Below are 24,020 nucleotides of genomic sequence, written 5' to 3' on the forward strand. Positions count from 1 at the left end.
TGTTCAGCCTAAACCTACCCTGTTGGAGCTTGAAGTCATTCCCTCTCGTTCTGTCATTACCTGTGTGAAGAGACCAGCACCAACCTCTCTACAGTGTCCTTTGAAGTAGTTGTAGAGGGTGATGAGGTCTCCCGTCAGCCTCCTCTTCCTCATATTAAACAGTCCCAGCTCCTTCAGCCGCTCTTCATATGATTTATGACTCTTCATATGACTTCTCAGCTTGGTGAGCCAGTGTGACCTGTGTGTACCTGGAATGCCTTGATCCCATTGGTGAATAGATAACAATTCTTCACAGGCATCATTTAAAGGATCTATACTAATTATTTAATTGTTCAGTTGTCTGAAATTGAGGGCTCAGATGAAGGTAGATTTCATCTAAATAATGCGTATTATTCAGTAAAGGTTTTGGAGCAGCTCATCCTGAATGGCTCAGAATCAATATTTGCACTGTTCTTGATGATCAATTTTGTCTCTTTATAACTAGGAGAAATGGAAGAAGAGATGGAAAATCCAGAAATGGTTGATTTACCAGAGAAACAGAAGCATCAGCTACGACATCGTGAGTTGTTTCTCTCGCGACAGCTGGAATCTCTGCCAGCCACACACATTAGGTAATGACTGTTTTCTTCCAGTGCTTTTATTAAAAAAACACAAACGGCATTATTATTCTTCAATGTAAGATTACATTCTGTGTACCACTTCAGTAATACCATCTTGTGAATCACATGAGCATGTAAGATGTTTTTTCATAAAATGTGTTTCTCTTTTTTTAGAGGCAAATGCAGCGTTACTCTGTTAAATGAGACAGAATCCCTTAAATCATATCTGGAACGGGAGGTATGAACCCATTTTGTAAATTGTCAAGCTTGAGCAGTTTATTCTGGCACATTTCAGAATTGGTGGCTTTTCACAAGTTTTCTAACGAGAAGGTGGTTCTTTCATTTCTACATGTACTGTACGGGCACTTAGAGTGGGATGCTTTAGGATTCTTACCACTTTCATTCTGATGTAAAACTTCATGGATCTAGAAGCCGGAGCTGCTCTGTACATCCCTGTGACAGGAAGCTGCCTCTCCTTCTGTAATGAGCGCCCTACTTCCCCATCAGCCTGGCAGTCTGAAAGTTCAAACCTGGAGGCTCATGCCCCAGACAAGACAGGGTGGGAGATGGAGTAAATGTGAAGAGGGAGCAAGCCAACAAGCTGTATTTCTATATATTTGTTGTATCCTGAGATCTAACAGATTTATGTTAATAGGGCTTAAGCTTGATCACACCTCAAATTTCTGAGAAGCTTAGTTCCCTATTTTTCAAGTTCATTCTTCACTGTTGTTTACTTGTAGTCTTATATGCCAGCACAGACACCTAATTTCTCGAAAATCTACTTGTCAGTTAACTTGTGAGTCCTGCAGAAATTTTCACAATCTGGCTATTTAAAGATACTTTAAACCGAACACTTGAAACAGAATTGAGTTGTGCTGTTAATCACTACTCAGACTATAAACCTTGGGTTTTACTTTTTCAGGTATTTGGTGATTTTAAGAATTACAATTCATTTAAATATATTCATTTACCTTTAATTGTGGCTTCCAGCTGGGTTAGACAGTCTTGGAATTTGACAATCTGGGACCTTTACTTTAGGAGATTAGCAAACAATTTCAGTATATTATTATTTGAATACATCTGCAAGCATTACATTTGCATTTGAAAACATTAAAACGTTATACAAGAGAGGAAATATTGTAATTAAAAGCAGTAGGGTAATGGTTATTAGCAGCCTTTAAGAAACAAGGAAAAAACAGGTAATTTTTTGCAAGGAGCATACTGTAGTCTATCTCATAGTTGAGCTTTCTTTTTAAATGCTTTTTTAGCTATCTTTAGTATTTAGTTAAGTGTAAGATTAATTTTAATCTGATACTCTAGTTTAAGAGAATTTTAAACAAAGCACAGGGATTAAATAGTAGGGTTTCTCTTTAGAATGTGAAACCAGAAACATGTCGAGTTTGCTTAGGGCTGCCAAATGGCAACGCATCAAACAAGGGCTGTTGTATTCAGAAATGCTTGTTGCCAGCTAGCAGCCTGGGATATGCCAATTTGAAAAGCAAAAGTTAATAAAACTGAAATTATTGTAGATTTACTAGTACCTAACTTTTAAGTACTATTCGTTCTCGTTTGCTCCCAACATATTTTTAATATCACTAATGTTACAGGTAGGTATGTTGAGACAGAAGGGAGCTGGCTTCCTCTGATCATGCAGCTATGCAGTTGCAGATGTAGGAATAGAAAGAGATGTCTTTTTTTTCATCCTTTTGAACTCTCAAAATGCAAGATGAATGATGTGGATTATTTTTGAAACTGAGCAGGCACTTAGAGATTTCACAGAGTGAGAGAGTTCCCTGAATGTGTCCTGTCACTTAGCACTGTATTTTGCTGTGGTGCAAACTAACTTGGACAGATGGTAAAGAAATTAAAAGCTCAGGAACACAAATGTGCTTGGGTGGAGGGTAAAGAGATTAAGAAAAGGAGATAGATGTTGCCTGGTGAATTCCTAGCACTGGATGGTATTGTTTTGAACTGTTTCTTCTTCTCTCCCTTCCTACTCCCTCCCCCCTTCTTAATCCGTTCTTTGCTTTCAAAATGTTTTTGTTTTGTTTTGTTTTTTTATTTAATATGGCTTTTGTCAGTAAAACCTCATCAGTGCTAGGGATTCTGTCGTTTGATTTCTTGTATGTTGTGACCACTAAAAGTAGGTTTTCAGCCCAAGTCTACCTCGAAGGAAGATAAACATGCAGACAGAAACTGTAGGGAGATAGTAAGCATAGCAAAACTACATTTGTGTTATCTCTGTTTTCCTCCTCCTCCCCTCTCTCTGTCATCTTCCTCAGGAAGATTGCTCTGTTACATTCAAAGAGCAGGCTGAAGAGGACCAGCATTGACATTTTTACTGTGACTGGCAAAACTGGGTTTGTAGCAGGAGTGAGGAATAGGAGGAGAAAGGGGGGCGGGGGGGGGGGGAAGCAACCTGAATTTCCTATAGATACTGAATTTCCAGAGAGATCAAGAGAAGAGCATAGCCAATTAGGGCAAAAGCATTACATTTCCCTATTCTGCAGGAAACTTTCATATGTACCATCTATTTTACTGCTCTGCTAGGATATATGCAGAGGCTTCGGTGAATTTTGCCTGCTTGGCACATGTCTGGCATTTTGGTACCCCCCTAAAAATCAAATGCTGTATAGTTAAAATATATTCTCCCGCTTCCCCCCCCCCTTCACCTGAACTGACTTCATGAAACTAAGTTTGCAAGCTCTAATGTACTAACCACTATTTTGGTACTGTACTTTTACTTTGAGCCTGTTTTCTTTTTCCAGTTCTGCAGTTTCTTAGTGGCTTTGGTTCTTGGCTATAACTACGGGTAGCTTAGGGGCTTGGGAAGGGAAGCTCTGAGCATATGTGTCTGTATAACACTTTGGAGAAGTAGAAAGTCATGGTTTAATTTTAACTCTTGGCAGGTCATTTTAATTTTTCCAAACATTTTGGGTGTTTTCTGTGATCTGAAATTAAAAGAGAGAACCCTTATTTTTCTATTTTTCACTGCTGCAAACTCAGCATACGGTTTTGACAGCTAAAATGAGCATGGAGGATTTTGAAGACCCCTGTTGTTTTGTCGTGAGCATCACTCTTATTGTGAAACTCTTCTGAAAAATTGTTCTTATGTAGTGGTGATCAAGAGCTCACATGTGCTTTAGAGTATACAAGTATCTGCTTTGTTACTTAGACCGTAGTTTGCATTGGCACTGAACTAACATTTATTAATGTTTTCAGAAATCCCACTCGGTTTGCATGAGCTGAATTTCATGCTTTTATGGGGGAAGATCATAGTGGTATTGCATTACTTCTGGAGATGACAGCCTGTCTTGTATTCATACTTGAGTCCCCTAAGCTTTCTTTTCTCTGTTGAGGAAGGTCTAGTTGGGGAGAAGACCCCAGGGGCTTTTAATTCATTCGTTCAACCTGCTTGGTTCAAGACAAAACTGGACAAGATATACAAAGATCTCTCTACCTGAGACTGGTAGAGAAGGATGGGTTATATTTTGTAGAGAAAATTCATAGTGATAATCAATAGAAGCAATAGGGTATCTAAAGTCAAATACCATAGGAGAAAACCATTCCGCAGTGAATGACTTTCCCTGGCCAAGAAAGACTGTTAAGAAATTGCCTGTAGAATTGGCCTTCCTTGGGGCCCAGTGTGTTGTTATACTACAGTGTTTGGTTTGCATATTTGCTGGCAATGTGCCTGAAAAGCATTAATGTTGCACTGCGTATACTTCATCCTACAGTTAGGTATTTTGGAGCTGCAACAAACAAAATGCTAATTTATAACATGGAAGCTTGTGAGACAAAAGCTTTTCTTATGTTTTATTTGTGCATCAATGCATCCTCAAAATACTGTAATGTCTTGAACTTTCTATATGTCAGGGAGCAAGAGACCCAGATTTCTTTACACAGCTATAATATAAATGAGTTTTCATCTGCTCTGAAGTTCCCTTCTGTCAGTAGGTTGATGTAAATTGACCCTGGTGCCTGTGGGAACAGGAATCGGTTCTGTCAAAAATATCATTCATTTAGGATGCAACCAAATCCCCCCCAAACCCAACCACAGACAACCCTTCCAGTTAACTTGGCTGGGTGTTAGAGCATCATTTTTCCAAGTGTTAGCTATGACTTTTATCCTGTTATCATGACATAATGTGTGATTGTTCCTGCCCTTGGAGTTCATGCTTTCACAGTGAGGAAATGGCATGTTTTGTGCTGGAGGAGATCGGTGTGAATTCCTGTGTTGTCTCTTGTGCCGTGCTGCCTAGGTGGTACCTTTTTGTGCAGTAGCTTTCTCAGATAGCAAAGCAGGTTTGGCTGCCTTGCTTGGCTCTTTTTTCCCTTCCATAGATGTTGATCTCTTCCCAGAAAAATGCTGATTTTTATTAAAATTGGAGCAGCAAATATAGAGTTACCATGTTTAACACTCTCAAATTCTGTAATTGGATGTTGGATGCATTATACATCTAAAGAAAACAAGGGAGAACTTACCTCTATCGCATTAGTCTTAGATTAATGTATAATGCACAGGGCTGGAGACCAGAACTAGCATGTACCTTTGAAACCCTAGCCCGCAGAATTTTTGCCATGTTACTGGAGAAACTCACAGTGATTCTTCCTTTTTTGGCTATGTACGACAGATTGGGGGACTTTCTTTTCCCTTGCCACCTCTTCCTGAAGATGAGCAGGGCTTGAAACTGAATGCTGGTTTTGTCCTAATTTTTGTTGCATGCTGTTGACACATACAAATGTAGGAAAAGGGAAGATGAGGTGAGCATGAAATGAGATGTATTTAGACAGGGTGCCTGCTATTGAAACAGAAATATGGGGCAAGGGAAAATGAGCCAGAAACCTGAGACGTGAAAAATGTCGCATCTTGTGTTTCTGTTCAGAAACACTTTTCCCTCTTGATGATGGTGTTGCTGTGGACGGAAGTTACAAAACGTGTGTTATTTCATGTCCTACCAGAGCTCTCTTCCTGCCCAGTATCCCACACTATGCTTTGATGGAGAATACCTGGTCTCCGATCTGTCACGCAATCTGTGCAGAAAAGTTCAATTACTTAGACTGTGCAGTTTTAAGTTGTTCAAATTTTGACTGTTTTCCTTCTCCACCCTGGCGAGACATTCTCATTCTCGTATGACTTCTTGCTTTAATTTTACACGCTCAGGTGACAGAAGCAAAGCAGCTTTTTCAGTCTTTTTCTCATCTGGTTGAACAAAAGCAAGAAACTAATGTAGTGCCACGTGCAGCTAATTACTGGTGCTGCCAAATCTGCATCCCCTCTCCCAGTCACAAGCAGAAGGAGATGTAGGGATTTAAGCTTAGATGGTGATGGATGAGAAGTTGGTCAGCAGTGCATCCCTGTGACAAGGAAAGCCAACCACAACCTGGTCTATATTAGCAGGAGTGTAACGAGCAGGTGGAGGGAAGGGATTCATCCCCTCTCTTCATCACTTGTAAGACCACTACTGGAGTGTTGTGTCCAGCTTTGGGCCTCCTGGCATGAGACAGACATTGACATACTGGACCAAGTCCAGCAGAGACCACAGAGGTTTCTGGGTCTTTATGTTTTGTTGGTGTAGCTGTAACACTCTGAAGTTATGCGTTAGTTTGTAGCAATATTTTTCTGCAGATAAGTCACTAGCACCTACTTACTGGTAGTTTCATATATGGGAAAGTGCAAATTTGTGTTCTGAAACAGCTGATATTACTAAGAATTATCTCCTGGTTCTTCTGAGCCCTGTTTCTGCAAGAGGAGCTGTGCTCACTTCAACTGCAAAGAGTGTATATTCAGGGAATGGATGCTTTTGAGGAGACCTGTTACCCTTATAATATAGAAGAAACTGGTAGCGTTTATCATAGGGTTTTAAAACTGGTGATTCATATATTGTTTGTTCACTCAATTTTAAAATCTGTATGTAGCAAACTTAAAATGTAAAAACTTGCTAGTATGTACGTAATGCTGAAAGTAAAAGCTAATAATAATGTTTACTTTTTTGTTCTTGTTTTATTTTTAGGATTTCTTCTTTTATTCGCTAGTATATGATCCTCAACAAAAGACCCTACTCGCTGATAAAGGAGAGATTCGAGTCGGAAACAGATACCAGGCAGATATAACAGACTTATTAAAAGAGGGTAATTTCCATAATTTATTGAAATTGTTGAGAGGCCATGCCAAATGTAGCCACTTTCATGTGTGCAGCCTGCATAGGTGTGGGGAGATGGAGGTTTCCACTGCCAGGTCATGCATACAACGATGGCCTGGTTTGTTACTGACTGAAGTGTTGCCTGCTGAATGCAATTAGTTACCTCTCAAACCAGTCTTTAAGCGGGCGTTTGTCCAAATCATAAAAGTTGTTGAAACAAATTGAATTAATTGGCTCTCTCAGAGCTTGCACTCTTTTTATTAAGAGATTTGAGAATTTCCATGGGAAGCACAAATTTCCATTGGGTCTGTAAAGCCTTTTGTGTTTTTAATCAAGGCTCACTTCCCTATAAGAGCCCCTCCCATATTACTGCCAATTAAATGCTGTCTCCCCTCATCAATTTGCCCATTATTGCTGGGTGCCTTTTCCTTGGAGCCCTCTCCCCATCCGCGGTGTTGGCTGCCAGCCTAGACCTCTCACCTGCAGAACAGGCAGGAGGAAGAATTTGCTGGCCTGAACATGTTGTGAGACCTCAGCTGTAGGACCACGGGGACCCTGGCCCAAGAAAAAGGGTGTAGTAGCAGTAACTGTTAGTAGTTACCAAATAATAACTAATTTTAGATTTGTCTTTGCACTATTACACAGATCCAGAAGTGGGGGGAAAAACTGAGAGGGATGGGGAGTATTTGCATCTAGTTGCTCCTTCCTGAGATCCATGTAATGTGTGGGGAAAGGTCTGTCAGTATGGTCCTCCTAAGAGAGCAGGGGCTGACCCATTTTGGAAGCCATTTTGGAAGGACCTTCTCCAGACTTTATGGGCAGAGATGTGAAAGCAACCAGTCACTTCTGTCTTTGCTTAGGAGCTTTGCTGATAGTGTTGGCCTCATGTTAGAACAGACAAACAAGTTGGTCAGGACTCTTGTTTAATTTGTCTATGAAACTGGTATTTATTCAGCAGCTGGGCAAGCCTCCTAAGTGAGGATGAACTAATTTAGAAGGCATTCTTTTCCCTCAGCAGGCCAACACGGGGCTTCAGAGAAGGATAATCTCCAGATGTTTTAAAGGGAACAGAAAAAAAAAAGCCTTATTTTTTCAGGGTATTTTGGTTTGCATAGAGTCAAGAAAGTAAAAGCAAGAGAGTCTGATGCCATGATTTTGCCCTTAGAAAGCAGCTGATGCAAGTTGAACCAGCTACTCTTTGCCTGCTCAGAGCAGCTGGGAGTGTGTCTTTTCCTGGAACTGCTGCGCAAGGGGAAAGAGAAAGAAGCTGGGGAGAGGGGCTGAAGAGAGACTGTCTAGTTGGGAAAGGGATGTACTCTGTTTCCCATTACTTGTGTCCTTTAAAACCAGTTCTTCAGAGTCTAATTGCCAGATTCAGACGAGCTGTGTTGCTGTGTCTGTCAAGCTGAAATTGTCACAGAGAAATAAGTGAATGAAATTTTCACGCTGGCCTGTTAGGCAGAGTAACTGAAAGGGTTAACAGTTCAATTATTATGAGATAAAAAAATCTAGAAAGTACTTTTATTTTCAAACAGCCATACCAAGCATTTCTAACTTTTTTTTTTTGGACCAGGTGAGGATGATGGAAGAGATCAGTCAAAACTTGAAACAAAAGTTTGGGAAGCCTTTAACCCACTAGTAGACAAGCAGATAGACCAGTTCCTGGTGGTAGCACGGTAAGAACATTTTACCTCTCGTTTGAATAAGTAAATGTTAATAACTTACCCAAGCACTTTTTACGTTCTTTTTGCTTTACTAGTATGAATGCTGGGTTTGGTTGCTTCATTTCTTTCTCCATTTTGAAATGATGGATATTTTATGTGGCTTCTTGGGAATTGCATGAGTTTGGGAACAGCTACTCAGATTTACAACTCTAGTTAGTCACTTTCATAAAAGAAAAGTAACGGCATGTAAAAACTCTCCTGTAATAGGTGAGGTTTTTCAAATACTTTGGCCACTATGCAGAAGGCTTAGCGAACTAAATTCTTGACAGTTCATTACTCTATTTTCTCCCTTTTTCAAATCCAGTGACCTTTTAACATCCATTAATAGTTTGCCAAGAAGTCTGGTAAAGTGTTTTTGATGGAGCATGGATGCTTTCTAATGCCTAGGTAGGCATAATAAAGTAAAACACTGCAAATCATAGAATGTTTTGGGTTGGAAGTGACCTTAAAGATCACCTAGTTCCAAAGCCTCTGCCATGGGCAGGGACACCTTCCACTAGACCAGGTTGCTCAAAGCCCCATCTGTACAGATGGTGAAATATGTGCTTTTCTTTAAGTCAAAAACAATCTTTGTTGAGCAATTTGTGCTTTTTAAAATGTTCTTGAACTTTTTCATTGATATGCGTTTATATGCACAGAAGCCTATACTAAATTTTAGGCTCTCATAGCAACTGGTGACTGAATAATTTTGAAAAGAAATAAAGAAAAGAGGTAATACTCTTCAAATTCTGGGTCTTCCAGGTAAGATTGTAGGACTATGTGGGAGGAAAGTGGTGTGAGTAGATGGATAGTTGGACCTTTTGATGTTTTTAGTCAGTGGGGCAAGTTATCACTGGATATGGTTAGGAAAGGAGTGTGTAGAGTTACAACTGCAAGTAGTATCTGGTTTGCTGGTCTTGACGGTTCTGTTCATTGGCCGTGGTGTCTGATAGAGGTGGACTTTGACTTGCAGGGCTGCCTGCTTCAGCTGCAGGCTTTAGCCTGGGAACACTGAGTTATGCCTATGTTACAGATAATCTGTTGAATTGGGCCCTGGTTCTGTCACCTTTTGGTTCTTTTTTTTTCCCTCTTGGGTGATCATGCTTGGAATTTCCTCCTGAGCTTTCCTGAATGCGGCATTGCCATACTCATTGTGGGGTGAGCTCATGGGATGCTCCCCAGAGAGGCAACGCTAGAGCTTGTGTGTAAGAATCTGCCTGGATGGGGCCCTCCAGTTCTGGATTGAAGCTCTTGAATGACGCAATGAGAGTGCCTTTGTCAAACATCATTCAACATGCTGAATGATTCAAGCTCAGGGAAATAAGTAGAACTGAGGAAAATGAGGGAGATGGTGAAATGCGATGTTAAGTACTCGAGATGGGAAGTGTGTGTACTCAGAAATAAACACCCAAATCGATTTTTCTATGTACTTTGAAGATAAAACTTGCTATTATTATGAAATTTGCCCAAAATTAAAAAAAAACACGGTTAACCTGAATTGCAGCACTGAAAAACCTTTACATGACTTCTTGGGCCTTTTCTGCGAGTTCCGGTAACAGGGAGCCAAGAGTGAAACTACATTGGTTAAAAATGTTAACTGCAGTCCAGATTGAAGAAAATCTCACAGTTTGGAATCCATTAATACATTTTTGCCTTTGGTTAAACACATGCTTTTTGTTGTATAGACTTTAAGGTTCATAAACTTCATAGTTCTCTGGCTACACTAAAGAATCACCTTAAAATTAAGGCTTTTGGAAGTTTCACTGTGCTGCTTACACGATATATTGCAATTTCCTGTGACCCATGCCAACAGTAAAGTCAAACTGGCTGAACTAAGTGATTTATGTGCAATGGATTAATTCTGCTTGATCAGATGGACATAGGGAAATGGATGAAAGTGGGGAGAGGATAATCTCCACCAGCGATGTGGAACAAACAGATGAAGGAGTGATGAGAGGAGCTGTGGTATCTCCAGCAAAGGGGTTTCCTGCTTCTTAAGGGACCCTTCTTGACAAGGCTGCAGTTTTCACAGTTGCTTCCAATCAAGTGAAGTACAGGATACCACCAAAAAGCTAAGAATTTGTTTTTCTGTGTTAATTTTCAGCAGGGTTGCTTCAGATTGCCACTCAGACAGACAGTGCCCTGGTGTTGGTGTCAGGAAGACCCAGCAGGAAGCGGGAGGGTAGAAGTGCCCTGGTGGGTGGGGGTTTTCACCTGGGTTGCTTTTGAGTGACCGTAGAGCTTTTTTGTGATGGGTTTTCCACTTTGTGTAGGCTTTTGGTGACAAAGCTGGTTTTAGTAGTTCTTTCTGGCTGTTCAGTGCTGCCCACTGGGTTTGCTGATACAGCTGCTCGAAGGTGTGTGCTGTAACAAGAATCACTGTAAAGATCAGTATGAAAATTGCTTCTGTCCAGAATCAGCAAAGTGATCCAGTTTATAATTAGATGCCACACACAAAAACTATCAGTTCAGCTGAAGCTGGGGATGGGGGAGTTGTGAAGCAGGGATGGGGATAGTAACTGGGAGGCTGGGGAGGGGGCGAAGCGTGAATCGCCACAGAAACTTGGGTGGGGAAGGCTGTTTTGGATTTTGGCCAAAATTAGGTATTTGATGACAACTACTGCTTAAGCATTTATTTTTCCTACTCCTGCACCGCTTGCCACTGGTTTGTTCCTCTGTGTGCTCAAATAGTTTGGGGAAGTGATCTGAGGGGAGGGAAAAAAAAATCCACCTTTTTTTGTTGTTGTAGTTGCTCAGAGGAGTTCAGCTCCAGTTCACTGTGCAGGAGCACAAGCGTTTCACCCATGTGCTGTAGCAAGCAGCAAGGGGAGTAGGAATTGTTGGAACTAATGATCCTGTAAAAGGTTTCTCCAACTTTAGGAGTAGAATGAGGAGCATGGGGATTGTGGCCTCAGATGCAAGACTGGCTGGCATTGGGAAGTATTGAAGAATTGCTGTATTCTTATGCAGGCTATATAATAGACATGTATTATACAGTATTAAGTTGTAAAATAAAGAGTGTTTTTAACTTTACTGAAACTTAAAAAATGCTTGCATTACTACACTTTTTTTGTCTAATCTTGGCATCTGCCATTGGACAATGCAGCACTGCCTCTTGCAGTTGTGGAGGATACTTTTGCCATTCATAAAGCTTGCTTGTGCTCAGTTTCTGTTAAAGCGTAAGTCTGTTGAGAGATAAGGGGTAAGAGAGGAGTTCAAAACTCCCTGATTGTGATCCTTGAGTCTTTCCCCTCCTACGCCTAAGCCTTTTTGGTTGTATGAACCAAGTAGAGTAAAGCATTCACAATAACAAACCACATCTAAAGAGAATGGTCTCTGGCTCTGAACAGGCACCAAACCATGTAATGTTGTTACTGAGAAATGGAGTCTGCTGATCTCAAAAGTGTTGGTTGGGTGTTTATATTTATGCTCGTTTTGCATGCAAAGTTAACGCTCTGTTTAATTTCTTTCAGGTCTGTTGGTACGTTTGCCCGAGCACTAGATTGCAGTAGTTCTGTCAGACAGCCAAGTTTGCACATGAGTGCTGCAGCAGCCTCTAGGGACATCACGCTGGTAAGATTTTTAAGAGGACCTTAAGTTTTTGAGAGATGCAAAATATTCACCTCAGCGATAACAGTTGGCAAAGAGAGAGGGGCAGATGGATTGTAATTGTGGCCTGCTGTGAAGCAGATCCTGTCTTTGTAAAGGAACCCTTTATTTACATATGAAGTAACTTTGTCTGGCCTTGTGCCTCTTATGATCCATCATGGATAATTCTATGAGATATTGTCTTTGTTTTGTTTCATTAAAGTGTTTTGATGACATGTTTCACAGCCCATCTCTTGCATGGCCTTAGTAGCTGTCTTGAGAAGAATGCAAATGATTATCTGACTGCAATCTTGTAATGCCAGAATCCGTTCCTCTTCACTTCCCCAACACCAGACTTGTCACTGGCATCCTTGGGCAAGATCATCTGGGGGAAAAGCTTGTGGTCAGATAAGAAATTTCAGTTGATCCAGTTCTTCTTTTAGAGTACCTGAGGAGTGGTGACATTGTTAATATTTTATAATCATAAATGATTCTGAGTAGATAGAAGAAAGGGAAAACTTGAACTTCTATGCTAGAGAAAGTTTAATGAAAATTTGAATAAAATTTATGAAGTCTCCAGAGAACTGTTATCAAAGCCTCACCTCATAACTGAAATAACGCAAAATCATATATAGAACAAATTCTAGGATAGAACACTGTAGATTAATTATGCACATGCACAAACTGGTATGATGAAAGGCAAATAACATCCTGATTAAAACTTTAGAAATCAGGAAGTAAAGCCAAGGTTTCATTTACTAATGCCAGTTCCTCCCTTGGAACATGTTCTCAGCCCTTGTAAATCACAAGTTGTAGACAGTCATAGCTCAGCTTTCTGAGGAGTAATTGCTCCTAGGAGTAATTCTTTTTTCCTACTCAGCTATGCTGTAGGATTTGTCTTGAATCCTTTTTGGGATTTCTGGCCCCTGAGGAGACTGCGTGTGTTGCTGTTCTTAAATATTTTTCTTATGTGCAATTTTTGTGAATTATTTGACAAAGAAAGTGCATGGTTAAGTTTATTAGAAAATAGGCCCTTGGACCTCTATCTTAATTCCCCATCTGTGGATGGTACTTAACAGGGCTGCTCATTTCTGGGGTGAGTAGGTCTCTGTCCTCTGCGTTTTCATTACAGTAGTGCTACAGTGGTGGTGCTGGTGAGTACCTAAGTAGAAATTACTGATACACAAGGGCTCGTGTTCCGCAAACCCCATTATTGTTAGTGAACGTTAGACTTGTGTGCTGACAATTACAGTGAGCATGAGGTTGGAACAAGTTTTTACTGACTTTGTGTTAGGTACAGAATACTGCGCCTTCAAATCTTGGTGCAGAATTTTTGTTATTGCCATTTCACTGTTAAGCATTTCTTCCCCCCTAGATGCTTGTCCTTACATTTATCTTTCTCTTTTACAACCGTACAGTTCCATGCTATGGACACTTTGCACAAAAATGTCTATGACATTTCCAAGGCAATCTCTGCACTTGTGCCACAAGGTGGGCCAGTTCTGTGCAGAGATGAGATGGAGGAGTGGTCTGCTTCAGAGGCAAACCTCTTTGAGGAAGCACTAGAAAAATATGGAAAAGATTTCACTGACATTCAGCAAGATTTTGTAAGTATGCAAAATGGGGGCCCACATGGTGATCAGTTCTGATCAGTGACAGAGCTGGTTTACAGCTTGTCTAAAGTGTGTTGTTTTCCTTCGTGTTGAAGAAGAGGGCTTTGAACTGGAGCATGTGTCTTGCTGTAAATTGGGGAAAGGCAGACCTCATACTGATGACAGCCTGTTGTACAGTCAGAATTTCAAATCACAGATGATAGCTTTTCCTTTAGAGACGTTAATTTAAAATCATCTGCTCCACTACAGCTGAGGGAGGATTTAGGAAAGTGTTGTGACAGCCTAGCTGCTGTAAGATTAATTTGTGTTTGAAGGAGAATAAGTACTGGGCCTTCTGAAATGTGAAAATTTAGTCACTTTTATAATGCTATTTCAGAAAGGGCCCTTTGAGAGTTTTAAATAGGAATCTTGGGTATCCAAGGGAAGTGTCCTGTAGTTTGGCCAAAGCTCCACCCTAGGTGCTCAGCCTGCAGATTGAATGGAGCACTGTAAAGGGAGCCAAGTTTCACTGTATCGCTGTTTTGAGCCCTCTGGAACAAAACAAGTAGTTTCAGTGTTGCTTGTCCCGTGCTCTAATCTTTGAGAGGGGGGACTTGGAAACAGCACAACACTCTCTGTGGTCCTGCTGAAATCCTCGTGCTTCTCACGCAGAGAACAGAGCTGGCAGGGCACAGTTCTGTTAGTAGTTATTACTTGGTTTTGTTTTGGGTTTTTTTGTTTTGTTTTTTAAATGGGCCAGCTCCATAGAAGCCAAGCAAATCAGAACCGTGATACTGTGGTTGTGACTCTTGCTCAAGTCTTTGCTGCTCAAGCAGAGAGAGTCAGAGCCAGTGGGCTCCCTTCTACACTGTGCCTCTCTTGGATGGTTTGCTGGGAAGCCAATGCGGCATGAGGATTTACCTGTAACCTGCTCTACTTCTACACTGAAAGCAAACGCTGTTTTTTTGAAGGGGCATTTAATTTGACATGGGTTCTATGTGCATCTAATGCCCTTAGGAGATTCAGACACTGACTGTCTTGTTTTGTTAGGAAGGTTAGTAGTTGCAAGACTCTGCTATAAACTGTCAAAGGAATCCTGTGAATTTGAGCGAGGCTGTGTGCCAGCTCCCTGCAATGACTGCTGCTTTTCCTTTATGTCCCTAGCTCCCATGGAAGTCCTTAACAAGCATAATAGAATATTACTATATGTGGAAAACTACAGACAGATACGTTCAGCAGGTAAGAGAGTCAGAATCACCTCTTTCATTCTAACCGAAGGTGTTTTTCTTGCCTTTGAAACCAAGCATTGTTCCTTTATTCTCCCTCTTGGGGTTCAGCCTTTCCAATAGGTGGGTTCTGTAATGATGTGAAGCACTGAACAATCTCTCGTCACTAAACTCGTCAGCCATTCCATAGATAACAAACATGTAGCCTTGCCATTTGTGCTTTCTTTTCATGTTTGCTGCTACTTGATTTGTTTAGAGCTTTCAGATATTTGTTTGGGAATTGGGCAGTTTGAGGAAGGGAATACAGTTAATTTCTGCCTGTAAAGTTCAAGGTCAGCATTAACTTCAGGTTTTTTATTTTTTTTTTTATGGGGAGATGGGCAGTTGCTGTACAACGGGCACTTGTGTTAGTTCACCTCTGCCTGCCCATGACTTCAATTGCAGATGCGTGAAGGCTCCCCCGTGTAAGCACTGGGAGTAAAATGTTTGTCTGGGAAGCGTTGATGGCTCGAATTCCCAGACTCGTTATACTTGAGGATCAACTTTGACTACTGTTTACAATCATTTTTATCTCTGCTTGTTTAAATATGAAGGCTGCTTGGTCCCTTAAATACAGAAAGCACAACGCAAGCAGCATGCAAAATGTTGCAGAGTATCAGTTGCCGAAAACTACTTATAATATTTAATGGAAAAATTAATTAAAAGAAAGGAGAAATATATAATGGATTTTTCATGATAATTATCAGTACTGTGTTTAGGCATCTATTTGAAGTGTTAGAAAAAGTGGAGTTATAAAAATCTCCTGCCGTAACTTGCTTCATTGGAAATTCAGCTTGGGATACAGACTAAATGCCTGAGGCATTTACCAATATTTGGCATGCCCTATATTTGGGCACTTTGGTCTATCATGTGATTTTTTTTTTACCCTTTTTTTTCTGATCAGAACAGTATTTAAATTAGAGGGATCCTCAGGACAAATGAGAACTCCTTTTTGCATCAATTCTGTATTAATTTTTTTTAAAAATACTAACTGCATCCTCATTCCAGTGTTTTCCCCAAGTTCATTCTTTGAAACTTTTCCCTCCGGTAAGGAAATGGATGGCCAGAAAGTGGAATGGTGATGGAAGCTGGCATGGTGGGGGAAAAAAGGTGCTGGAGAAATGAGTTCATGGTCTTTCCTTCCCCCTTGAACTGTGTGTATAGTTGATATAGTAAGTGCTGCTGTACTGTCTGACTGCAGCTGTTCAGGAGATAATAGCTGAGTGTACTCAGCATGTACTGCGCTCAGTATTGGCACCAAGAAGAATCTTTGATCTCACCTCACTTCTTTTAGTGATAAAAATCCATCTAGCAATATGGTAGGTATCAGAAAAAGCGAGGAAAGTTATTTTATCAGTCAGTGAAAACTTAGGTTATTGCATGAAAGTGTCACCCATGCAGTCAGAACAGCAAACGATTGTAGGAATTCTTGGGAAAGATTAAACCAAAAAGTGTTCTCCATACTGCTGAGAGTCCATGACACATTCACAACAGTGAAGTTCTGTTTCTGCCCACCTTGAGGTATGTAACAGTGGTGGTGGGAATAAGTGGTAGGGAGCAGTTTCCTTGGTGTTCAGTCTTAGGTACCATAGGAGACAGATCAGAATGGCGACCCAGGTGTTTGCTTCCAGGCCTATGTGATGGGAAAGCAAAACAACTGGAGGAACTGTGCCTTGGTTAGGAGCTGGTTAAATTCTTTTGCTTTTTCCAATTTCTTGAACTTTTCCTATTACATAGACAAAATTGCATAGGGGATAGTTGCGTGAATGACTTTGATTATTTGTTCTTGCAGCAATTAAAAACCTCAACAAATCTACAGTTTCTTGTACTGTTTTGCTGTATTCCTATACAGTGGTTTTTCTATCATGGTTAGCTTGTACCTTGCATGTGCTGCCCAGCAGTGTACCAGGGAGTGGGATTTGGGGAAAACTTCCAATTAAAGGCTCTGCACTTTTGAGACAGTAGGAGTACAAGCCGACCAGGTAGCAATTGCAATACAGAGATACCACATCAATTAAGGCTGAACTTAGCTGAAGACCTCATCTCAAATTCCCAGCTTGTACAAGGAAGTAATACTATTAAACATTTATAAAAAAACCTGGGAGAGCTATCTATATATAGCCACAAAGACAGCATAGGAAGTTGTAGTTGAAATAATGGTGTATTACATTTATATTTTACTTGAGGCGTGCAGAGTCTTTGGCAAAGCACATCCCTCAGCACTTTTTCAATCTGTTTCTTCATAGTGTTTTGTCTGTGTAGATTCTTTTCTTAGTCTAATACCACAAAATGGTTCTGGAGCTAACAGCATTTTTGTACATAAGATGTTGAAAATGTACTAAGCAAGAATATGAAAAGTGTGTATCCCAAGTTGTTTCCTTCCTTCTAAGGGGATGATTAAATTATATTCCAAGGCTGTATGTTACTGTCTATACTGTCTTGGTATACCTAAGATTGAAAGGCTTAATACAGCATTTCCTTGTCTTGTGAGTAGGGTACTGTGATTGAGATACATGCAACTCGACTTGTTTTGGAGCATGCACTTGGATCTCTTATCCAGTAATTTTCATTTGGCTACAGCTATACCGTGCTTTTGAAGGTTACCAGTGCAATTAGGAGTTCAATCATTTCAAGAGAAGGACTGACCCTCCAAGAACAGAACTGCTAGAAGGAGTAATTCTACTGCAATGTCAATGCAGAATTTGTGGTCTGATGTGGGCTCCTGAATGTCTGTCCAAAGTGATCCAAAGAGTTTTCTTGTCAAAAACACCCTTTCAGAGTTGTCCTGAAGAAAAAGAGGGAGATGCATTCCAAATTCAATATTCCATGTCTCATCTGAATGCATCATTTCTTGAGACACATTTCCTGTGTCAATTCACAAGAGCATATATTTTTGATTCAGAAAGGTTTGAAATGGCATCCACTGAGTAACTGCTGTTTGGTGGCTTCCCCCCCATCTTCAAAAGTTGATGTAATGTTTGGGTATGCCTACATTTTCATTAAAAATAAAGGCTGAGTTCTTACATAGTTGTGAATTCCAGGGTGGTTGTTTGTTTGTTTTTTTTTTTTTAAGATCTTTAAATGTTCCTGCTGTTTTGCATATCATGAGGGGAAGTCCTGAAAACTTTAAAACATAACACTGTTCAGCTGTTAAAACGCAGTTGAGAAGAGTCCAGGACATGGCAGTAGCAGATGACTGAATTAGTCATGTGCTTTCTGAAAGCTGAAGACTTTAATTTATTTGTTTTGTATTTTTATTTGTGCTTGGGGAGCACGTAACTTCAAGAAGAAGATGAAATATTATGAATTTCTACTGTTTTATTTGTTATGTGGAAGTGCCATTAGAAAAGCGTAGGAAAAAGAGAGAAAATGAGTTTTAAGATACAAATAGCGTTAAGAAGATACCAGAGAAATTGGAAGTGCCATTATATGTGAATACATGAGGTAAGGACCTTAAAGGAGGGAGCTCTGGGTAAATCTTGATGTAGACAGAAAACATCTTTATTAAGGAAAGCAAACCTTTGTACCTAGCCAAGAGCTGAGTGTGACATCTTTAAGTACTAGCCTTCATAAAGTACTGTGTGGTAGCAAAGTAGAAATAACATCAAAGAAATGTTTTTCCACATACGAAGGACACTTTATTCCAAAACACCTCCTGTTAAGCCTACAGTAACATGGAACTACGGCAGTTTTGGCAAGCAAGTGACAGAGATCATAGGTACCACACATCAGTGCTGAGGTGTGTTGTTGAAGCACAAGCAGCTGGAAATGCTTCTGCCCAATGCACTATGGACTCCTCATCTTTTCTGCTCCATCTCTCCTCTCCTCTGCCTCCCAGCAGCACTTGTGTGTTCAGAGTTTTGAAAAAGAATGAGCAGTGTGAAGGTTCTCTAAATCCAGAAAATGAGTTCCAGAGACTGTCTTCCCCATCATCAACTAATAAAGGCTTAGAGGCGTCCCTGTGCTGTCTACCGCCTCGACTCTTGAGTTATGGGCCCTGAAATATCCCCTGCGTTCCTGGATTTCTTCTGTTATTTCCTCTTTATAAATGTTGGCTCTTTAGAAAATGACCACAAACATTTGCTCTGATATGGCACGTATTAAAAAACTTTCAAGCTCAATGTGTAGAATGAAAGATGTCAGATCCAGAGAGAGGATATATAAAGGACAGATGTTTGCCCCAACTTGAATGTACAGTACTTAATGGTTTAATCCCTTGGTACCTGTGGGGATAGACAAGTTGATACCATCTCCCTTTTATAGATGGGGAAAATGAGATGAGGTGAATAAGAGGATATACTTAAGACATGTATATATAAATAACTCCAAGACAAAAGATTTCATTTAGACCAAACTATTAGAAAACGTTATAAATGCTCAGGGTTTGCTTTGTGGATGAGGACATTCATAACTGCATCGGACAACATTAAGAATTTATAGCATAAATACGCTTCAGGCACAAATCAATTAATAACTGGCAAAGGACCTAGCAAAGCACTTTCTCTGCGAAGGGATATTCTGAAATTGTGCATGACAACATTTCAGGCACCTTTGTTTTGTACCTTCTGGTACCAGTCACTGTCAGAAAATAGGAAACTCATCATATCTGATTGATCATATCAATCATCATATCTGTTGATTGTCCACAGCCGCAAGTACTTAGTGCAAACCCAACCTCTTCTTATCCAGTACATTGTGGTACCTTCTGAAAACCTTCAGTATTCATGGTATGCTACTTCGTAATAAAGGAGTATGTGTGCTGTATGTCTTGCTCTGCGCTGATCCCCAGGCAGCTGTAGGAGAGATGGTATTGCTAGGTCCAGGTGACTTATGGCAGTTGTTAGCTCAGAGCTCGCACCATGGTCATCAATCACAAGGAAAATCCGTGGTGTGAGGTTAACATTCATCACCAGTTTACTAAAACGTTGCTTAATGTTGCCTTGTCTCCAAGGCAAATGACTTTACATTGTGGACAGTAGAATATTTCAGCTGCTGGTAACACATTGCGCTTGCATGAAGCTTTTTCCATTCATAGATTTCCAAAACTGTCATAACATAATGACTCTAGGTGGTCCCCTTGGGAGCTTCTGTCAAGGAAACTGCTGCTTTTTTCCCCCCACAATCTAGAAATCTAGTGGAAATTTAAAAAAAAAAAAAAAAAAAAGGAAGAAGAAAAAAGAAAAGTTCTCTACCAGTGGAAGTTCCCTGTATTTCCTGCTTAGGTCTCAAGGAAATACGATTCTTGTACAAAGTTCATCAAGCAATATTTTAAGCGGCTTATCAGTATCTGATGTTGGACTTCCTTGTAATTCCTGGGGAGACTATGAGCTCTGTGACAGTTTGTCTGCTGATATAACTGCCCGTGGTAGTGAGAGCCTGGAGAAAGAAGACCTCTCTTTCAGTTCAGGCTCTGAGTGGAACAGCCTTCAGTTCATGAGCCAAAATGCACCTGAAAAGCATGCATTTTGTTAAAGGATGGCTTTTTGTTGGGTAGTGTCTCTCTGGAAGACAGAGGGGGTTTCTGATGCTGTTGGAGAACCGTTGTCACAGCGCTTTTAGAGGCCCATCTTTAGAGTCTTATATAAAAAGACTTGAAGAGGGTGTTTTGAAAATATTCAACTTTGAATTTGTGGTTTGTGTTCAGAGGGAGAACCTCTTTAGTTCCATCACCAATTGCCAGCAAAATGTGCATTATTGATTTCTCCAAGTCTATAGGATTGATAAGGATTGTCTCCACAAAGTCTTCATTTGGGTTTTTTTGAGGACAGTTTCCAGGTAGCCATCCTTGTCCTCGACGAGGTTTAACAAAAGCAATCTGGGAAACTTGCCTACACCAGCAGAAAGAAAACAGCTTTTGGGTGCAGCTCTGTGAAGGTGTACCCATAGGCTCAGGATAACTTTCAGAACTTCTGTTTTCCCAGTCCTTGTTTTCTTGTCTGACAACTTCGTTCTTTGATTTCTAAGATGGATTGACTTTAGTTTACAGGAAAAGGGAAGTGGGGAATTTTTTAGGAGTCTAGAGAGCTTTGTCAAGGAACTGTCAAATGGAAAACCTTTGCTTAAGACTGTCCCTCTGATCAAAGCAAGCTTTGTGCTCTCGGGAAACTTGTACTCCATTGTTTCTATGTGTGTCCATTGTGTCCCTGTAAAAAGGATTTTTATGTTTGTCCAGTTCCTCAGTGACACACTTCAATTTTATTACATTTTCTGGTGCTGCCTGTGTCTGTGAAGAATACTGACTTTAGCTTTACATTAATTTTCCTAGACTGTGCCTTGAGGCTGCTGCATAGAAAATGTTAAGCTAATCTGTTTGTCTAGAATATCACCACGCTGCTGGTTTGTCTGGAAAATGTTGTGGCTTTATGCAGAACACTGTTACCAGCATGAATGTTGAAGCACATGGGCCCAGCTTTGAGCAGGAGGGTTGGACTAGAGGCCTCCAGAAGTTCACCCTAAATTGATTTAACTTATGTAATAAAGAGGAAACTTGAACCTCAGAATGTCTCTTACTTTATAATGGTGTGAAGGTTTGAGTTATCCAGTTAGTAAAGTTTATGCTAATTGCCTACTTCTGCTCTTGTGGGCTATCAGCAAGTTCACAGCTGTAGCTGAAAAAAAAAAAAGGAGCAGTGCTGTTCTGGGGGAATTTACTCCATACATCCCATTGAAGGGATCCTCATTTACTCCAGAAATGTGGACAGAAGTTAATGGATGGTTTTACTGAACTAAAGAGAAAAATGGGGTGTACTTCTAAAGAAATCTCCTGTGTCAGTCTTCAAAAGTGAGGACTATCAACAAAAAAAGTCTTCCTTCAAACTCTGAATTGGTTCAGGTGTTGAGGAAATACGATGGAGAAGGTGCATTACTATGCCTCGTATTGTCCAGTTGGTGAATATTATCATGGAGAACAAACTGGGATGTCAGATATTCCTCTGCAGGGAAAGAAAAGAGTTGTGAGGGGAACAATGCATGACTTTGTATTGAAGTGAATGGGAATGAGAAGTTTGTCTTTATAAATAGTAGATTGTCATCTCTTTGACTTTTGAAAAGTGTGTGCGTAGTCATTTGATGCCTGCAGTTGTTTTCAGTGGATATTTTCCTGTTGGAAAAGGATTTTGTGATAGCTGCTCAGTGAAACGAAAAACTTCATTGTTAATGAGCGCTAAAGTTTTTACAGGTATATTACTTGACTTCTAGGAAGAATAGTCCTTATTTTATTTCTATTCTAACTTTTTTATTTTTTCTTTTCTTTTTAAAGAAACGATTGAAAGCAGCAGAAGCAGAAAGCAAGCTAAAACAAGTGTATATACCCAACTAGTAAGTATCTTTTTGCATTGTTTTGGTTTCTATTTCATTGTAGAGGGTCTGGTGTAGCAGTTTCCATGGCCTGCCAGTATTATGTATTTGCTCTAATTACATAATGAGAGACATCATAGTCGAACAAACATGTCAGGGAACTATTAAATTAGGTTACCAATATAACGCACCTTCTGCTGATGCTTGAATAGCTTTGTATTTTAGCTGAGTTAATGCTAACCACCCTGATGCTAACAAACAACTAGGAGCCCCGTGGAAGAAAACACGGTAGCTTTATAGCTGAGTGCTGGCTAGAAGAAAGCAGGTCTCCTCCCAGTACAGTTATGCTGCTGCTTATGAGTGCGTAAAAGACAGAGCTGTTCCACACGCTGACCTTCCACTTCTGGCACACAGGGTATTTCCTCCACGGGCAGCCGAGGACTTTCCCTTTGGGGCTTTCCTGGTTAGGATGCTGTGCTGTCATGTGGCTCGTTTCCTGCATTCTATATAATGTTCCCATCCTGAAGCGACCATTACTTATCTTCTAATTTTTATTTTTATGCCAACTGGGAGTTGGGGACTTGGTGGCAGGTCAGCATGGTTGTGAACAAAAGGGTAGCTAATTAACTGCTCAATAATACATGTTTTTATTATTTTTTGTCATCAATGGATCACCAGTGTGTGGTTGTTTCCTCATGTCATTTAGATATATGTAAGTTTATATATAGATCTATATTAAAATTAATATATAATGTTATATAATATGTATACAACTATAAAAATATATATTAAAAAATTTGTAGTAAAGCGTGCTGCTTCTCTTGCATTTCCTGTGCATAACCCAGTCAACAGTTGTTATAGTGTGGAGCTTTAATTCTCCCCTGTCCTTTCTCTTTTCAGTTTTCTCTTCCTGATATGTTCCCATGTGTGTTACCCTTTACTCTTTTATGCTATCTCCTTTCAAATATTTATGAACTTCTACCATGTGTTCTTTACTTAAGGCAAAACTAAGTTTTACATATTTAGCTTGCAAGACAGTCCCTTATTTCTTGTGAAAATAGAGGATCCCCGATTTCTTTTTTACTTTGGAATATGTTGGTATCTCTCAGGTGAACTTACTAAAAATTAGATGTAATATTCAGAGTAACACCAAATATATTTCTTGGCATGCAGTTTTTCAACAGTATTGCATTTTGTGGATAGTGTTACTCTGCAGGGGGACACTGGACATGAAATTAAGCATGAATTCATAATGTGATAAGCTTGGAAAGCAAAAGCCAATGTAATTTAGACTGTGATTGCAAAAGTATATTGCAGACAAGAGATCCTGTTAAGTCTTGCTGTTGCTCTTGGATTATAATATATGTAGGTAGGGCTTTGTGTTTGAAGGGTTATGGTGCTCATTTGATAATGGCTGTCTGGAATGGTATCTTATTCCTCAACACTGTATCTCAGCAAGATAGTTCGTGTTGCTATCTAGAGAATATAATCAAATCAGCAACTTACCTCTCCACTTCCGTAAGAGACTTCTGTCTCTACACGTGTGGTTGCTGTTTTTATCTCTGGCTTTGATTTCCAGTCACGGTTGATTTTGTGAATGTTATACCTTAACTTACATATTGTTTAATTGGTAAAAGTGTGTCAAATTTTCCTCCTCCTTCAATATAATTTCATGTGTATCAGGAAAAGTAGCAATTCTGTACATGATTTATTTAATCCCACATGAATGCTTCTGCTGCCTTTTTTTTTTCTATTAATACTTCCAAATGTGGCAACAATTAAGTGTTTCTAAGATTATTTTTTTTATTATTATTTCTACTGAAGTTTCAGTACA

The 24,020-nt window shown here is 40.0% G+C and overlaps 1 protein-coding gene across 1 annotated transcript in view; it reads left to right on the forward strand.

Moving 5' to 3' along the window:
• MTA1 (metastasis associated 1) overlaps window positions 1–24,020 on the forward strand; it is an 86,482-nt gene that overhangs the window by 30,351 nt on the left and 32,111 nt on the right. The window contains exons 4-11 of the mRNA XM_074151775.1: window positions 485–611; window positions 774–837; window positions 6,614–6,731; window positions 8,316–8,418; window positions 11,919–12,018; window positions 13,452–13,640; window positions 14,790–14,864; window positions 22,149–22,207. Coding sequence (XP_074007876.1) covers window positions 485–611; window positions 774–837; window positions 6,614–6,731; window positions 8,316–8,418; window positions 11,919–12,018; window positions 13,452–13,640; window positions 14,790–14,864; window positions 22,149–22,207 — 835 coding nt within the window. The remainder of the gene's footprint in view (window positions 1–484; window positions 612–773; window positions 838–6,613; window positions 6,732–8,315; window positions 8,419–11,918; window positions 12,019–13,451; window positions 13,641–14,789; window positions 14,865–22,148; window positions 22,208–24,020) is intronic.

Source organism: Numenius arquata, chromosome 8 (genome assembly GCF_964106895.1).
Source record: "Numenius arquata chromosome 8, bNumArq3.hap1.1, whole genome shotgun sequence".
Taxonomy (NCBI): domain Eukaryota; kingdom Metazoa; phylum Chordata; class Aves; order Charadriiformes; family Scolopacidae; genus Numenius; species Numenius arquata.